The 13,863-nt window shown below is 26.4% G+C and overlaps 1 protein-coding gene across 2 annotated transcripts in view; it reads left to right on the forward strand.

Annotated features, from left to right (window-relative positions):
- The window catches only part of LOC114132717 (alkaline phosphatase-like), a 200,339-nt gene that overhangs the window by 171,924 nt on the left and 14,552 nt on the right, over positions 1-13,863 (forward strand). For both annotated transcript variants that reach the window (XM_050210838.1, XM_027998257.2), the window contains exon 10: positions 926-1,332. In XM_050210838.1, coding sequence (XP_050066795.1) covers positions 926-1,332 — 407 coding nt within the window. The remainder of the gene's footprint in view (positions 1-925; positions 1,333-13,863) is intronic.

The raw sequence follows: 13,863 nt of genomic DNA on the forward strand, positions 1-13,863 counted from the left end.
TAAGTAAATATTATCACCCTGATAATACTTTTGTATAAATTATATTTATTTTTATAAATTATAAGCATTACATAAACAACAGAATCATTCATAAATTATTTATCTAAAGAGTTTTCTAAGATACTATTTAATATTCTTCTCTTTTTCAATTGTCATACTATCACCTATAGCAGCTAGCAGCTGTATTTAGTATTGTAATTTAATTTAACCAGACTCTAAAAAGGTTCTTGTTTATTAAGTCTTTCACGGCTTTTTCGAGAAAAAAAATGTATTTTATTAATTTTATTATTGTGTCTATAATGGTATAATACGTATAAAAGCGTGCGCTTAGGGCAATACAATATACATACATGGCAGTTGTATTGAGATAAAAATGCAAATGGAATTAATTTACGAACAAGCATACTGATTTTTTTAGTTCCGGTCAAAACACCCCTCTCCACTTTCCATAACAAAAACTGAAATAACATCACCGATATGCAAGCGTAACTCGAGAGTAACTAAAATATATGACTCGATTTCGGCGATTGATTTATTCGCGTTAAAATTCCAGCAATCATTCTATATTATACCCAATATGTAAGTGAACCTTCGAGTACATCGGTTATAGCCTCTAATAATGTGTTGCTCGTTCGCTCATTAGCGTTATTACAGCTATCTGTTGCGGGGTGCCCGGATGCCAAACTCGTGTGTGGACGATCCGACATTAGCAAGCCCCCAAAAATGTGCAGTTCGCCCGAAGATAATGATAATCGATATCATATAGTACGGCACAAACGTGAATTTCATTTCCGTTTTATGTCATGTGTCGTCGCCTACGACGTCCCGACCTGCCGCGCTTAGATTTACTTCGTTTTTTCGACTTTTCCGTATATTTTCGTACGTGCGTTTTACACTGTTTTTTTTTTTTGTCTTCTGTTCACAGGCGTAGACGTCAAGCCGTCGGACGTGGACGGGCTGCCGTACAGTACGCTGCTCTACGGCAACGGGCCCGGGCACAGCGCCGAACACCGTCTGGTGCCCATGTTGAACGCGACGGACGCGGAGACGCACAACAGGTTGCACGGGGCCGCCGTGCCCCGTCAGTGGGCCACTCACGGGGGCGAAGACGTGCCCGTTTACGCGGCCGGGCCACCGGGCATCACGCAAGCCCTGTTCTCCGGCACTTTCGACCAGTCGTTCGTGCCGCACGCCATCGCGTACGTGGCTTGCCTGGCCGAACACGCCGAACGGTGTCGGCGGGAGGACGCCGAAGCGGCCAACCGGAGCAACAGCGACGCCGCGTTTGCCGCCGGTAAGGCGGGCGTCCTCGGGGTCGGACCCTCGTCGCAGGTAAATCGATCGTAACGTATTGGATATTATTTTAAATCGTAGGTAGTTATCGAAGTCGGCTGCAGCAAGTCCGTGCTATGTTCATTGTTTTTCGTTCTATTTAATTTTGAGTTGTACGTACTATAATGGATGAACTCGGTCTCTCTGCGAGACCGCTCTCCCGAACAGTTTATGATCATAATATGGAACATAGCCTTTAGAACCATAATGGTTCACCAATACCAAATATAATATTCAATAATTTAGAAATGAACACGCAATAGTCTACACTCTATTAGACATCGAAATCTTTTTTTATGCCTATATGGTACACAAAAAAAAAAAAAAAAACATTTATTTGATCTCCAACTGAAATAATATCAATTAAAAAAATTGTAGTGCATCAATAATTTTGTATTTTCGGATCTAGAACTCCTGAATCGTGATTATCATCAATGGACATAAATTAATTTAATTAGTCACCTTAGATACGATACATGTTCTATAAATATATATAATCAAATGTATGTACAAAATTATCAAGACTCTTATACTAAATTCCAATAAGCTTTGTTAATTTATTTTGATATACCCTGAAATTTCATTGTTTAAAGTTAAAATATTTTAAGTGGGTATCGAATTCAGTGTTAAAATGACTCATGCTCAAACAATATAACACTGGTATGTTAAGAGTAGATTAAATACAACATAGAATACAGATCAGAGACTCATAATTTAATTATGAAAAACTATAATTTTAAGTAAACACCAACAATTACATCTATATTCTACTTGCTTTACCTCTATATATACAGTGGCACAACAACCATGGCTAAGCGTGATCTTTAACATTGGGACCCTGGATTTTAAAGTAGGTTGAGATCACAAGAATCAAATGTATCTCGCTTAATTAAAATAATCAACATTTTAATCAATTTCTAATTAAAATAATATATACATTGTAGTAAAATATCATAAATAATTTTCGAATCAATTTTTTTTAAATTCATATATTAATTATTGTAAATATTATAATTACACCAAATTTGCCGGAAGTCTTAAAATGTGAACTAGTAGTAAGAAGAAAAAAGGTAGCAAAACCCGTAAGTCTTACACGTGGCATAAGAGAACAAGCGTCTGTCGAGTCATAGACAGGGAACGATCGATAATGAAGAGTTTCCGTTAATTAATTTATTTTATGCTGTACCATACATTTATTTAAGTGATGCACCATTATTAATCAATATTTTAAACATTACGTAACAATTTTTTATAAAACTATAATATCTAATACGAAACCAATCTAGTCTTAAATTTGAATTATTTATAATGAACGACAGAAACCAGTAATAATAATAATATCTAAAATTTAATAAATTTATAAATAAATTTCGCTTTTACCGAGTATCAAAATTACAAAGTATGAAAAAAAAATATTTAACAGTTATTCAAATCAATATTTTTTGGTACAATAAATAAAATATAATTTCTGAAAATTTTTTAACAATATTGATATTTAAAATTATTCTGTCAAACAACATAAGTATTTTATAGTTAATTTTTTTTTTTTTTAATAGTAATTTTTATAGGTTATATAACTTATAGTATCTATTATAAATTTTCTTTTTAACCAAAAGTCGTATGCTTAAATTCTGTTTATGTTTGCAACTGATAGATATATCATACAATAGTATAAGCATTATACTGTCTTCGGTTCTCATCGGTTAGTCGTTAGTGCCTCTGAGACTGTCGATTTGGGCGAAAAATGTAGAAAGAAAGAACCGTTACATTATAACGCACGTAGATACCTATTATAGGTTTATCGATGTCAATCCAACAAAGTATATTTACTATCTGTATAAGTAGCATTTTAATAGGGTACTCTTATGCCCAACGGAGTCATAAAACGTGAGCATTCATCATAGTTATATAACCAAAATTTAGGTCTGTATTCTATAAAGTCAAGTTTTCCCAAAAAAATGTACAGTTATGACCGATATAACGATTACGAATAACTTATTTTGTCTATAATACTTATTCGTATAGAACGTAATCAACAATAAAATAATTCTTGATAAACCGGTATTTTGTTGACATTCAATGGCATTTTGTAAGATCACCATAAACAAGTGTATCATGTTTGTGTTTATTCGACACAGTAACGTATTTTAAAGAAAAATTTTCAATATTTTAATCCATTGATCATAAAATAAAGGGGGAAAAATTGGTAACCTCACTACCGTAGTATCATACAGTACTTAGATGTTTAAAAAATGACATATAATGAATCTATCTCTACATAGAGAATTTAAATACACATCCCTACCTTAATTTATATTTATATATAATAAATTAATTCATATTATGATTTATGGAATTTTAATTGTGTATAATCACTTTTAGACCAATTTTTTTTTAATTCATAAGATAAATCCACGCAGGCGAAACAAACATAATACTTTTATATAAGATAATTTGTTACTATGATTATTTTAACTAGTGAGTAGATATTTTTTTTTCGGAATATTGAAGTATATAAAAAAATTCAAACAAATTGTTCCTAAATTTTTAAACATTATATGATTAGGATAAAGGATATAATAATTAGGTTCAACATTTTGGATTTTACTATACTATCATTCTAGAATTTAGAAAAATGTTCTAAAAAATACTACTGTACTTATATATAAAGTTTAATTACTCAGAATCTATCCATTTTAATTTAAATTTAGATACCTACCTACAACATTTACAAAGATATTATTGACTTAACAATTTATAAAAAAAAACTGTGAGTCTCATTTTAAAATAGCTTCTATTACTGCTATATCTTTAAAATGTAAATTGTAAGTATACCTAAAAATTCAAAAACTTGAATATTGAAGAAATACATAATAAAGGATATAATGAAAGTGAGTCCTATTGGTGAACAACTCTGTATAGTTTCTGTGTATTAACTTCTATTAACCATGCAAATCCTAAAACATTTCCCCAGAGTTTTAAAATTTCACGAAGAACTGTATAACACTACACATAAATATTTGATTTTAAACATTTTAATATTTTGTAAATTATGTTATTTTATGTCTTTACAATAAAGTATATATTTTTTTAAAAAAATCCATATTTTTAGATAACTTAATATGTATAATATGGTTAATTAAAAGATAACTGACACTTATTTTATATATAGAAATAACCGATCACAGTTATGAATAGCCAACTCAGTAGAAAACATAACAAAATCCAATTAAGATTCAGTAGTATTAACTCTAATTTCCAATAAATCATAAAATTTAATGATTGCGCCCGAAACTATAAATGTACATGTACATCTAAATTACTAAATATAATATTAAATTTTCAACAAAACAATTCAGATATTTTGAAAGTAAACCTTACAAAAATGTTACGTTTTTTCTTGTTTTTTACAGTATTTATAGTATGTATTATATAATATTTTAATCAACATACGCCAACTATAAAGCTTTAAAAATCGTTTGTTCTTCGAATTCAGATATCTTCATTATCATTAGTAACTCCATGAGCGTCTTGAAATCATTTACAAACCCACATTCATAAAACGAACATAAATAACACATCCAAGAACTGTTATCAACCACTATTCAATAAACAGCATTCATATGGATCCCTTCCATAAACCTTATACTACGTAGTATATGGTCTGTGGTCACTTCTCAGTTCTCATATCTGTATAGGTACCTGAAAATGAAAAAGCTGACCTATTTTTGAACGAATCTATCGCATATAATCAATCCAAGAAAATTAATCTAATCACAACCCCAGAATCACATAATACTATGAGCCTCATAATCAATGAAACATAGAAAATATATTAAAATAAAGTACACTCTCACAAATAAATTAAAGAATATAAAATCATCTATCCAAAAATGGAAACTCTCCTTCAGTATTAAAAGAATAAACAAAGATACTATTGCCCTAACCATAGTAGGATACACATACACCCATATAACCTACTCTTTCTTCATAACTAAAGAGCTAGCACCATAATATAACACGTGCGAGGAAAACCTGACAATCAACCACATAGTGACCGAGTGCCCAAACTACACCAAAGCACGAAGGACTTCTACTGACACAACATCGCCTCCACTAACACTGAATAAAAAAACACTCAACAATTTATATATTTTTCAACGGTATTAACTTAAGTAAAAATTTGTAAATAATTTCAAATAATATAAGTCCTTTTCCTTTTATTTTATCTACAAACTAAAAGTGGACAAATAACACTCGTTTATAAAGCTTTAACAGCTAATAAAAATAATAATAATAATTTAATCCTGTCCTTAATATAATTATAATAAAAACGATGATAATAATAATAATAATTAATATTTGCTTTAAAAAAAATACTAATTATAAAATAAATATATTCAACAACTATGATTACTTAATCATTTTTTTCATTCCTATTTACACTTATTTGAATACACTATACAAAATTATAATTATAATATACCTTTAAACATTATCTTTCCAACTGCATTATTCAAATTTAAATAAACCATCAATATAATTTTGATATAGAATAAAGCTACTAGCAAAACATGTGTGCATAGTTTTATTTTTGACAGACACTTTTTAAAAATATAATATAATATAATCTCATCAATATTATTTATAAACTGGATATATATTTTGTAATCATAATTTTATATATATCATATAAAAATAACTCTTAATTATTTTAAAGGATTTACGCGTTACTGATAAAAAATATGTCTTCTTAATGATATTTTTTTATACAAATATGTACATTATCTAACAAACGTTGAATTGAAATATTTAACAGTAGTTTGTTATTACTTAAGAAAAAATGCAGAATAATAATTATTATCATCTTTGTTCTTAATACTTTTATCATTACAACATTTTATGAACATGGTCTAAACTTAAAATTATTTCTTAAGTTATGTAAAACATTAAATTAAAGTTTTTAATTCTTTACGTTGCTTTATTAATTTTTTGTATATCATCATAGTCAGATATACATTATAACTTATCAATTAAAATGCATTAAAGTTTTAATTGAAAAAAATGTGTATTATTATTATTATTTTCTCAGCAGATATAATTCTCAACCCACACATATAATAAATATCTAACGGTATCGCAAATACTCAACGAGCAAAATATAAAGATATTTTATGATTAGTAAATTATGAACGATGTTAATAATAGAATTACATTTCTTAACACCAAACTAAATTATTTTGTATTGCGCAAAAAAAAAGTTTTGAATTCAAAATATATTAGAAGATTTATAAAAACGTAAATGTAAGCTTTACATTTATTTTATTAGCATTGACCTCGGCATAAACATGCTTTATAGCTCTACTGTAAGTAAACAACTTGCGATTTCTCTTAACATTGTGACGTTTATGAAGCCTATCAACATAAAAACATTATTACAGAAAGTGATGGTATCTCAAATAAAAAACGGAGACAACTAAATCAAAATATTAATTAAAAACCTACATTTTTATATGATTTAATTTATGGATAGGCACACTTTCAAATATAAGACTCGGTCGAATGGTTGTCATCCAATTACATAAAATTAATTTTGTCAGATTTTTTTTTTTTTTGTCATAAATTCCGTTAATGCATTGTTAAATTTAATATTTATCATGACATCTATTACTACTCGATTCAAATTATATCAACATTATGTAATCTGTTTTGTATTATTGAAGTCCTTAGACGTTTTTTTTTTTTTTTAGAATTTCGTTTTTAATCAATTTTTAAAATTACTTTTATCGTATAAAAACTTAAAATTAACGCGATGGTTATACATTTCTTTAAAACATTCTTTAAAAGAATTAATTGCTGTATAAAAAATGCAGAAAGATACTTCGACTTTAAATTGCATTTATAAATTTACTATTAGTTCATACTGATTTTTAGAAGAAAAAGTACTATGTTTTTCGTAGGTGAATAGAATATAATAAAAGATACTTCAATTTCTAATTGATTGACAGCAACTTTATCTTCTTTTATTAGTAAATGAAAGCACTCGTCAATGTTTTTTTTTTGAAAAAAAAAATAATATAATTTCAATTAATATTTATTTTTTACACCAGTTATATCTAATGTTACTTTCCGTACTACATTAATTGCTAAATTGACTTGATTTAAAACTATATAGTGCCACATTGCAATGCAACGCACACAATTTAAGTTCTTAATTTGTTTGGCAAAAGACTCGGGCTTCTAAGTGAGTGATTTGATCAAAAGATTAGTCCTTACTTATTTCATACAATAGATTGTGTATTTCAACAATTTGATATCTAAATGGTCTAACTACATCCATTCTACTCTCCTATCTCGTAGTACTTAATAGTCTCAAGGTTAAATTTGTAAAACTTTTTTTTTAAACTGATCAACGACGAGTAAAACTACTTGAAAATAACTGAGTTATATTGCTATTAATTTATATTTTTAGGCTATTTGATATTGTTCTCTTATTTATATTTATATATAGATATATTAATAATATTTTTTATCAATAGTGCACACTGCACACTAATTAAACTTGTAAAAATAAGACTAATGTTATTGTGCATCTTATGTATAGATTGTTTAAATACAAATACTGTTTAATTACTTAAAATAAAAATATAAAAAATAAAACTGATTCGAATACAAAATATATTAAGTAGTAATACGGATAATAGACTCACGATCGGCTCTCAATAAAAAATTGAGACAAAAACAAATCAATTAAAAATTCTAACTCTTTATTAATAATACAATGTTATTTTTATCAAAATTGAAAACGACATATTATACACTCTAAATGCTATAATATTGTCACAGCTCAAGTGTTATATTATTGGTTTAAATTTATGAGCATTAGGTAGAATCGTAAATTTAATTATAATTCAATGAAAATGCTGTCATCACTTTATACACCTAAATATTATACAATATTAAACAAAATCCATATTATATGTTTTTAGTCTATATCCGTTAGCTTAAACATTTTAACATAAAAATTACATGGTTTATATTACGATTGATAACACTGCGTCAATATCAATGCAATATGTTTGCGCATTTTTTACTTTTTTACCTTTAAAAATCACATCTCAACCGTACATTTTTTCACATTTTTTATATCCGAAGAAACATAACAAGATTGCATACAAAAATATTTTATAATGTTGACTTAAATTATTATAGTTTATAAAATGCACATATAAAGTATAGTACCTACCTGGATTTTATAATACTCCAATCACATTAATATAACCAACCTATAATTTAATTATAAAATTGTATAATATAAAAAATAATAATGTTATTATAGGTACATGCTATTATAAGCAATTAAATACTTCAATCTTCAATGCATGTATTGAAATAAACGTGTAATAATATAATAATGTGTATAGTTTATATACATACATAATATAGCTATTTATTATGCACTAAGTATTAGTAGGTACTAGGTAGTATAAATATATAATTTTATACATCATAGGACAATAATTGTGAATTTCTTTAAAACCGTTAGTATAAAATGTATAATGCGTGCATTAAGAAATAAAGTACCTATAAAAAGTAAAAAATCGCAATAGTGTTATGTCCATCTATAGGATAAAGGTATATGTATAGTATATATATAATATTAACATTTTTCCGCTCTAAAAAAATTTCAAAAAATTAACAACATGAACTTAATAAAACTTATATGATCAAAATACATAGCTATAATTTCGTTTAAATGAGACCAAGAAATTTATGCATAACGTAGTTTGAAAATAACGTATAAATCCATTGTTATTTTCCGATATATCTGTACACATGCGCACTGAAAATGGTTTGATTGTTTGATTAGTGTAGTCGGTTTATAAAACTGAAGCTATTGTTTTACGATAAAAATATTATCAAATGATTTATGTGAAACATATTTTTACCGCAATGTTTAAATACCGCAATATTATTCCTTATTATAGGCATATAACAAAATCATTTTATAATAATGTTAGATTACGTAATATTATTAATTTCATTATCAATTTAATTGTCAAAATTATGATACATACATTTTATGACTATAAAAGTATGACACATTTAAACACATCGTGAATTATTTTGAAACAAATTATTCCTAGAAAATCATTAATTGAATGAACCGTTTAGATTCTGGTAAAAAATAAAATAATTCTTTTAGTTCGTGTTTGTTTAAAACAATTTTCTATTGTACCGTCATTCTTCAAATATTTTTTATTTGTAAACAAATTGTTTCGAATGTAATTTCTACACGCATTAACTATTTTCAAAACTTTTTTTCAAGATTAAAAAATAAATTAAAATTGTATTGAGTAAATGCCGATTGACTAAGAGGATTCTTAGTTATTCGTTTAATGCGAGTATTGAAATACCTACTGACTTTTGTGACATTTTGTAATGTGCGTAGCGTATTTTACATTTTTCTAATTGTTCAGCCCGGCGTAAGGGTACGCAAGGGACTGAACTTTCATTGGAATTTCCACGCCGATAATTAAACATATTTGAATCGACAAAGAAAGAAGTACAAACATAAAAATATGCTATTCTAGGTATACACACATTAAATTTTACGATTTCTGGTCGTGATTCAAAGCCATACGGATCAGTTGATCACTTACTACTTCCCCATGGCTTATCATTGAAAACCATCGATGCGTAAAATACAAACGCTACAGTGGACCTAATGAACTGACGACGATTTTCACTGCCAGCATGAAAACTGCCGAATTTAGCAGCGCTCACCCTCGGCACACGACTCTCGTCAGATATGCTCTGCACACTATAGAAACGGTGTACGTGTTTATAAGGGGTTTCTATTAAGTCAACAGAGTAAATTACGCGGTTGGGTGAATTTAAATTTGATAATGATTTCTCCTTTTTTTCATTTTAATAACACTGAAAGCCAAGGCGTGAAAGTGTAAACAATTTGATTGATTATCGTCCTAGTATGGTTTTTTTAAACAAGACTATAATTCATTGTTTTTCGGATGCAACAAACACATGTATATCGTAAAAGCTCTGTAATATCGTACACGATTCCGATAATACATTTAAATATATACATATATATTCCGATCGTTTATCTTTCCTAAAATAAAGGTATTACAATTTTCAGCACGTTGATATTGATGTTATAGATTACTGAAATGAATACTATCAACCGTCAATACGTTAAAATCTTTATTCTAAGTCTGAATAATTAGACAACAATTATTAATATAAAGTTAATGTCACACTTAAAAATAAAAATTATATAAATAAAATGTTTCAGAAGTCATTGTTTCCTATCTGTAAATCACCAAATTTATTGAATCATTTTATAATCCTATACTAAGTAACCTAAAATGCTATCAATAGAAAAGCAATAAGTACATTTTTTATATTTCTCGCTCCGTTCGGAACTTGATATTTGATCAATAAGGCAATAGTTATCATTGACATTTAAAATTTTCAAGGCAGTGATTTATTTTTAAATGTATTTGATAAATTTCAAATGTTATGAGATAGAGTAATTTACACAATAAAATTCACATATTTAATTATTAAGTACTTAAATAGAACAAGTATCCTATCAGCTCTGTTTAAATCATTGGTTTTTAAAATAATAATTACAATACACACTGGCTTGCGCTTAGTAATTAATGAAGCGAGTCGAGTGCCCAACACACGGTCACTGTATCCTGTCTAGTTTTTAAATATATATAGCTATTTTACAATGAAATATTGGAAACTTTAAACAAACTTTTTACAAACACTTGTTAAAACTAATTAATAAAAGTTTTGAACGTTAAAAATTATTTTTAAAAGTATTGTACTTTCTAACGAATTCCTCCCACGTATAAAATAAAGTATAGGTAGTAGGTACCTGTATTTTTTAATTTTATTGATCAAAAATTGAATCAAAAATGCATTTACTCTGTTCCAAAACCGCATTTATAGTGTTTAAATTATATGTATTATGTATATAATGATGATATAATCCTATATTTATCACAAAATCTGTTATATAAATTAATATCCTTCAATCATGTCAATCAAATAAGTGCATTTAAATATGAAATTTACAGGTAACGGAAATGTAATTTTCAAACGAGTAACGAGCAGAGTATAATATATTTATTGAATTTGTCACTTAACTTATCCAATGCAATTTCTCTAACTTACTTTACTGTGCACTTGATACTATTTATATATTTGTATTTGAACAAATGACATTCGAATAGTTGACCCACTTTCTACTCAAGAAGGTGTAAAGTACGATTTATTATGAATTAAATACAAAATACATAGATTTAGTAATAATATTTGATTTCCGTTTTTATGTAAAATACATTTATAATAAGTTATTTTTGTTTTTTAATGTTTACAAAATGTTATTTAAATAATGATAGTTAACGATTTTTAAAATATATTATATTATATGTACCTAATAATTATAGATATTTTATAACTTACATTATATTTACATTCCATGTCTAAGAAAATGGGCTACCTAATTGATTGTCTAAAGACAACTAACACTATTTACTCACCTACTATGTGCTTATTTTTTTTTCAAAATTTTAACTACCAAAATAGTAGCTACAAAATAATATACGTAGTAAAACTCTATTCTTCTCTATACTTACAAAAAAAATGTAAAATTTGAAATATAAAAATTAAAAATGGGAAACGAATTGTTTTAATTAAAATATTTAAAAGATTACAAGTATTATAGACATTTTGAATGTTTCGTGGTAATTAATCAGTAGTTTTAAATTTATTGCCCTGCAGTATCGTTGTATCGACGTATATTAAATTATTTTAATTATAAGTTTATGTAGAGTTATTACATTAGGGGTAAATCGCTAATTGGCGAAAGTGAATGGTTTATTGTTGCATAAACTTATGTTTCCGTAGACCCTTTACAAATTTATAAAATTTTAAAATGCAGACTAACAGATACTACTTTTTAATTACTCATATTTTATTACTGTTATAATTATTATACTCCACTAGCTGATCCTGTACGGCGTTACACGTGACAAATTAAATGCCCGTGGATTTACCCTGTCAAAATAAATGTTAACTACGCAGATTTTTAACACTGTTATTTTTATGGTCTAGACCAATTATAAAATACAAGTTTACAATTATATTCAATTATAATAACTATTTATTTTCTATAATCAATTACAATCCTATATAAGTAAAAATGTATTCGTTTTTTTTCATGCTAACACATCTCTGTGCGAGTGCCTCTACCTTTAAAATACGATTTTAGTGATAGTCTCTAGTTTTTATGGTTTTAGCTGTATGTTAATTATAAATCAATTGTTCATGATTTTATGTATAGATATATATTACAAATTAATATTTTCCTAAAATAATAACTCTGTTATAGATATTATAGCCATTAAAAAAAAAAAAAAAAAATCATACTTATACGTTAATTTACAATTAAGTTATTATATAACTACAAAATTATTAGAACACATTTTTAAAATTCAACTAAATTTAAATTGTAATTTTTAATATATCACTTAACAAAATCATAGTAATATACTAATATCAAAATAGATGTAAATATATTTTCTAATTTTGGTATTAATTTAAACAATTATTTAAATAAATGATTTTAAAATGAAATAATTTTCAAAGAAATTTTATTCATTTTACACAGTGTAATATTTATGTATTATTCATTTTGAACTACTATTTATATATTACGAGTAGATGAGCATAAAAATATAAAAATGTTTTATAGTTTAAATCTTAATATATTAATTTACCAGATACCTTATTTTTTTATCTTATAGTGTACTTAAGTAAAGGAACCATAACAATTTTATGGTTGAAGTTTATTTTCTAACAATTTTGAGATGGAGTTTCCAAAAAATTGCCTCAATCATTCATTTAATTTATTACATCAAAATAAAAATATTACGAAAGTATAAATTATACAATAATAATAATAAAATATACAGATTATTATTTTTTATAGAAGTTTTTATACCACAACTATTTTAGATTAATTGATACAAATTACAATATAAAATAATTGTAATTGTCCAATTATGGTATTTAATTTCAAATAAAAGATACCAACAACATTCATAAGATATATTGTATACTCTGTAGTCTGTATAATGTACAGTAGCAAAAATATCTGCTTATACTTGTGCTGTTATTAAATTGGATAATATACATTTAACAGTCTTATGCAGTTATATTTGACTTTTAAATACATTAAGCAGTAATATTTAAAAAATCAATACTGGTACAAATGTAATAATATTTTTTTCAAATCCACGAAATCACCATAAATAGATTATATAAAAAAATAATTCTAAAATATTTAAACACGAAAATGTTTAAAGCAAATAACGTTATGTACCAACCACGTCGTAACTACAATGTTATTACTATTCCACTGTTCCTTTAATGGCCTTAATTCTATATTTAAATCAATAAAAACAAAATGTTGTAGCAACCTGTTAGAAATAA

The sequence above is a fragment of the Aphis gossypii genome, chromosome 1 (assembly GCF_020184175.1).
Source record: "Aphis gossypii isolate Hap1 chromosome 1, ASM2018417v2, whole genome shotgun sequence".
NCBI lineage: Eukaryota > Metazoa > Arthropoda > Insecta > Hemiptera > Aphididae > Aphis > Aphis gossypii.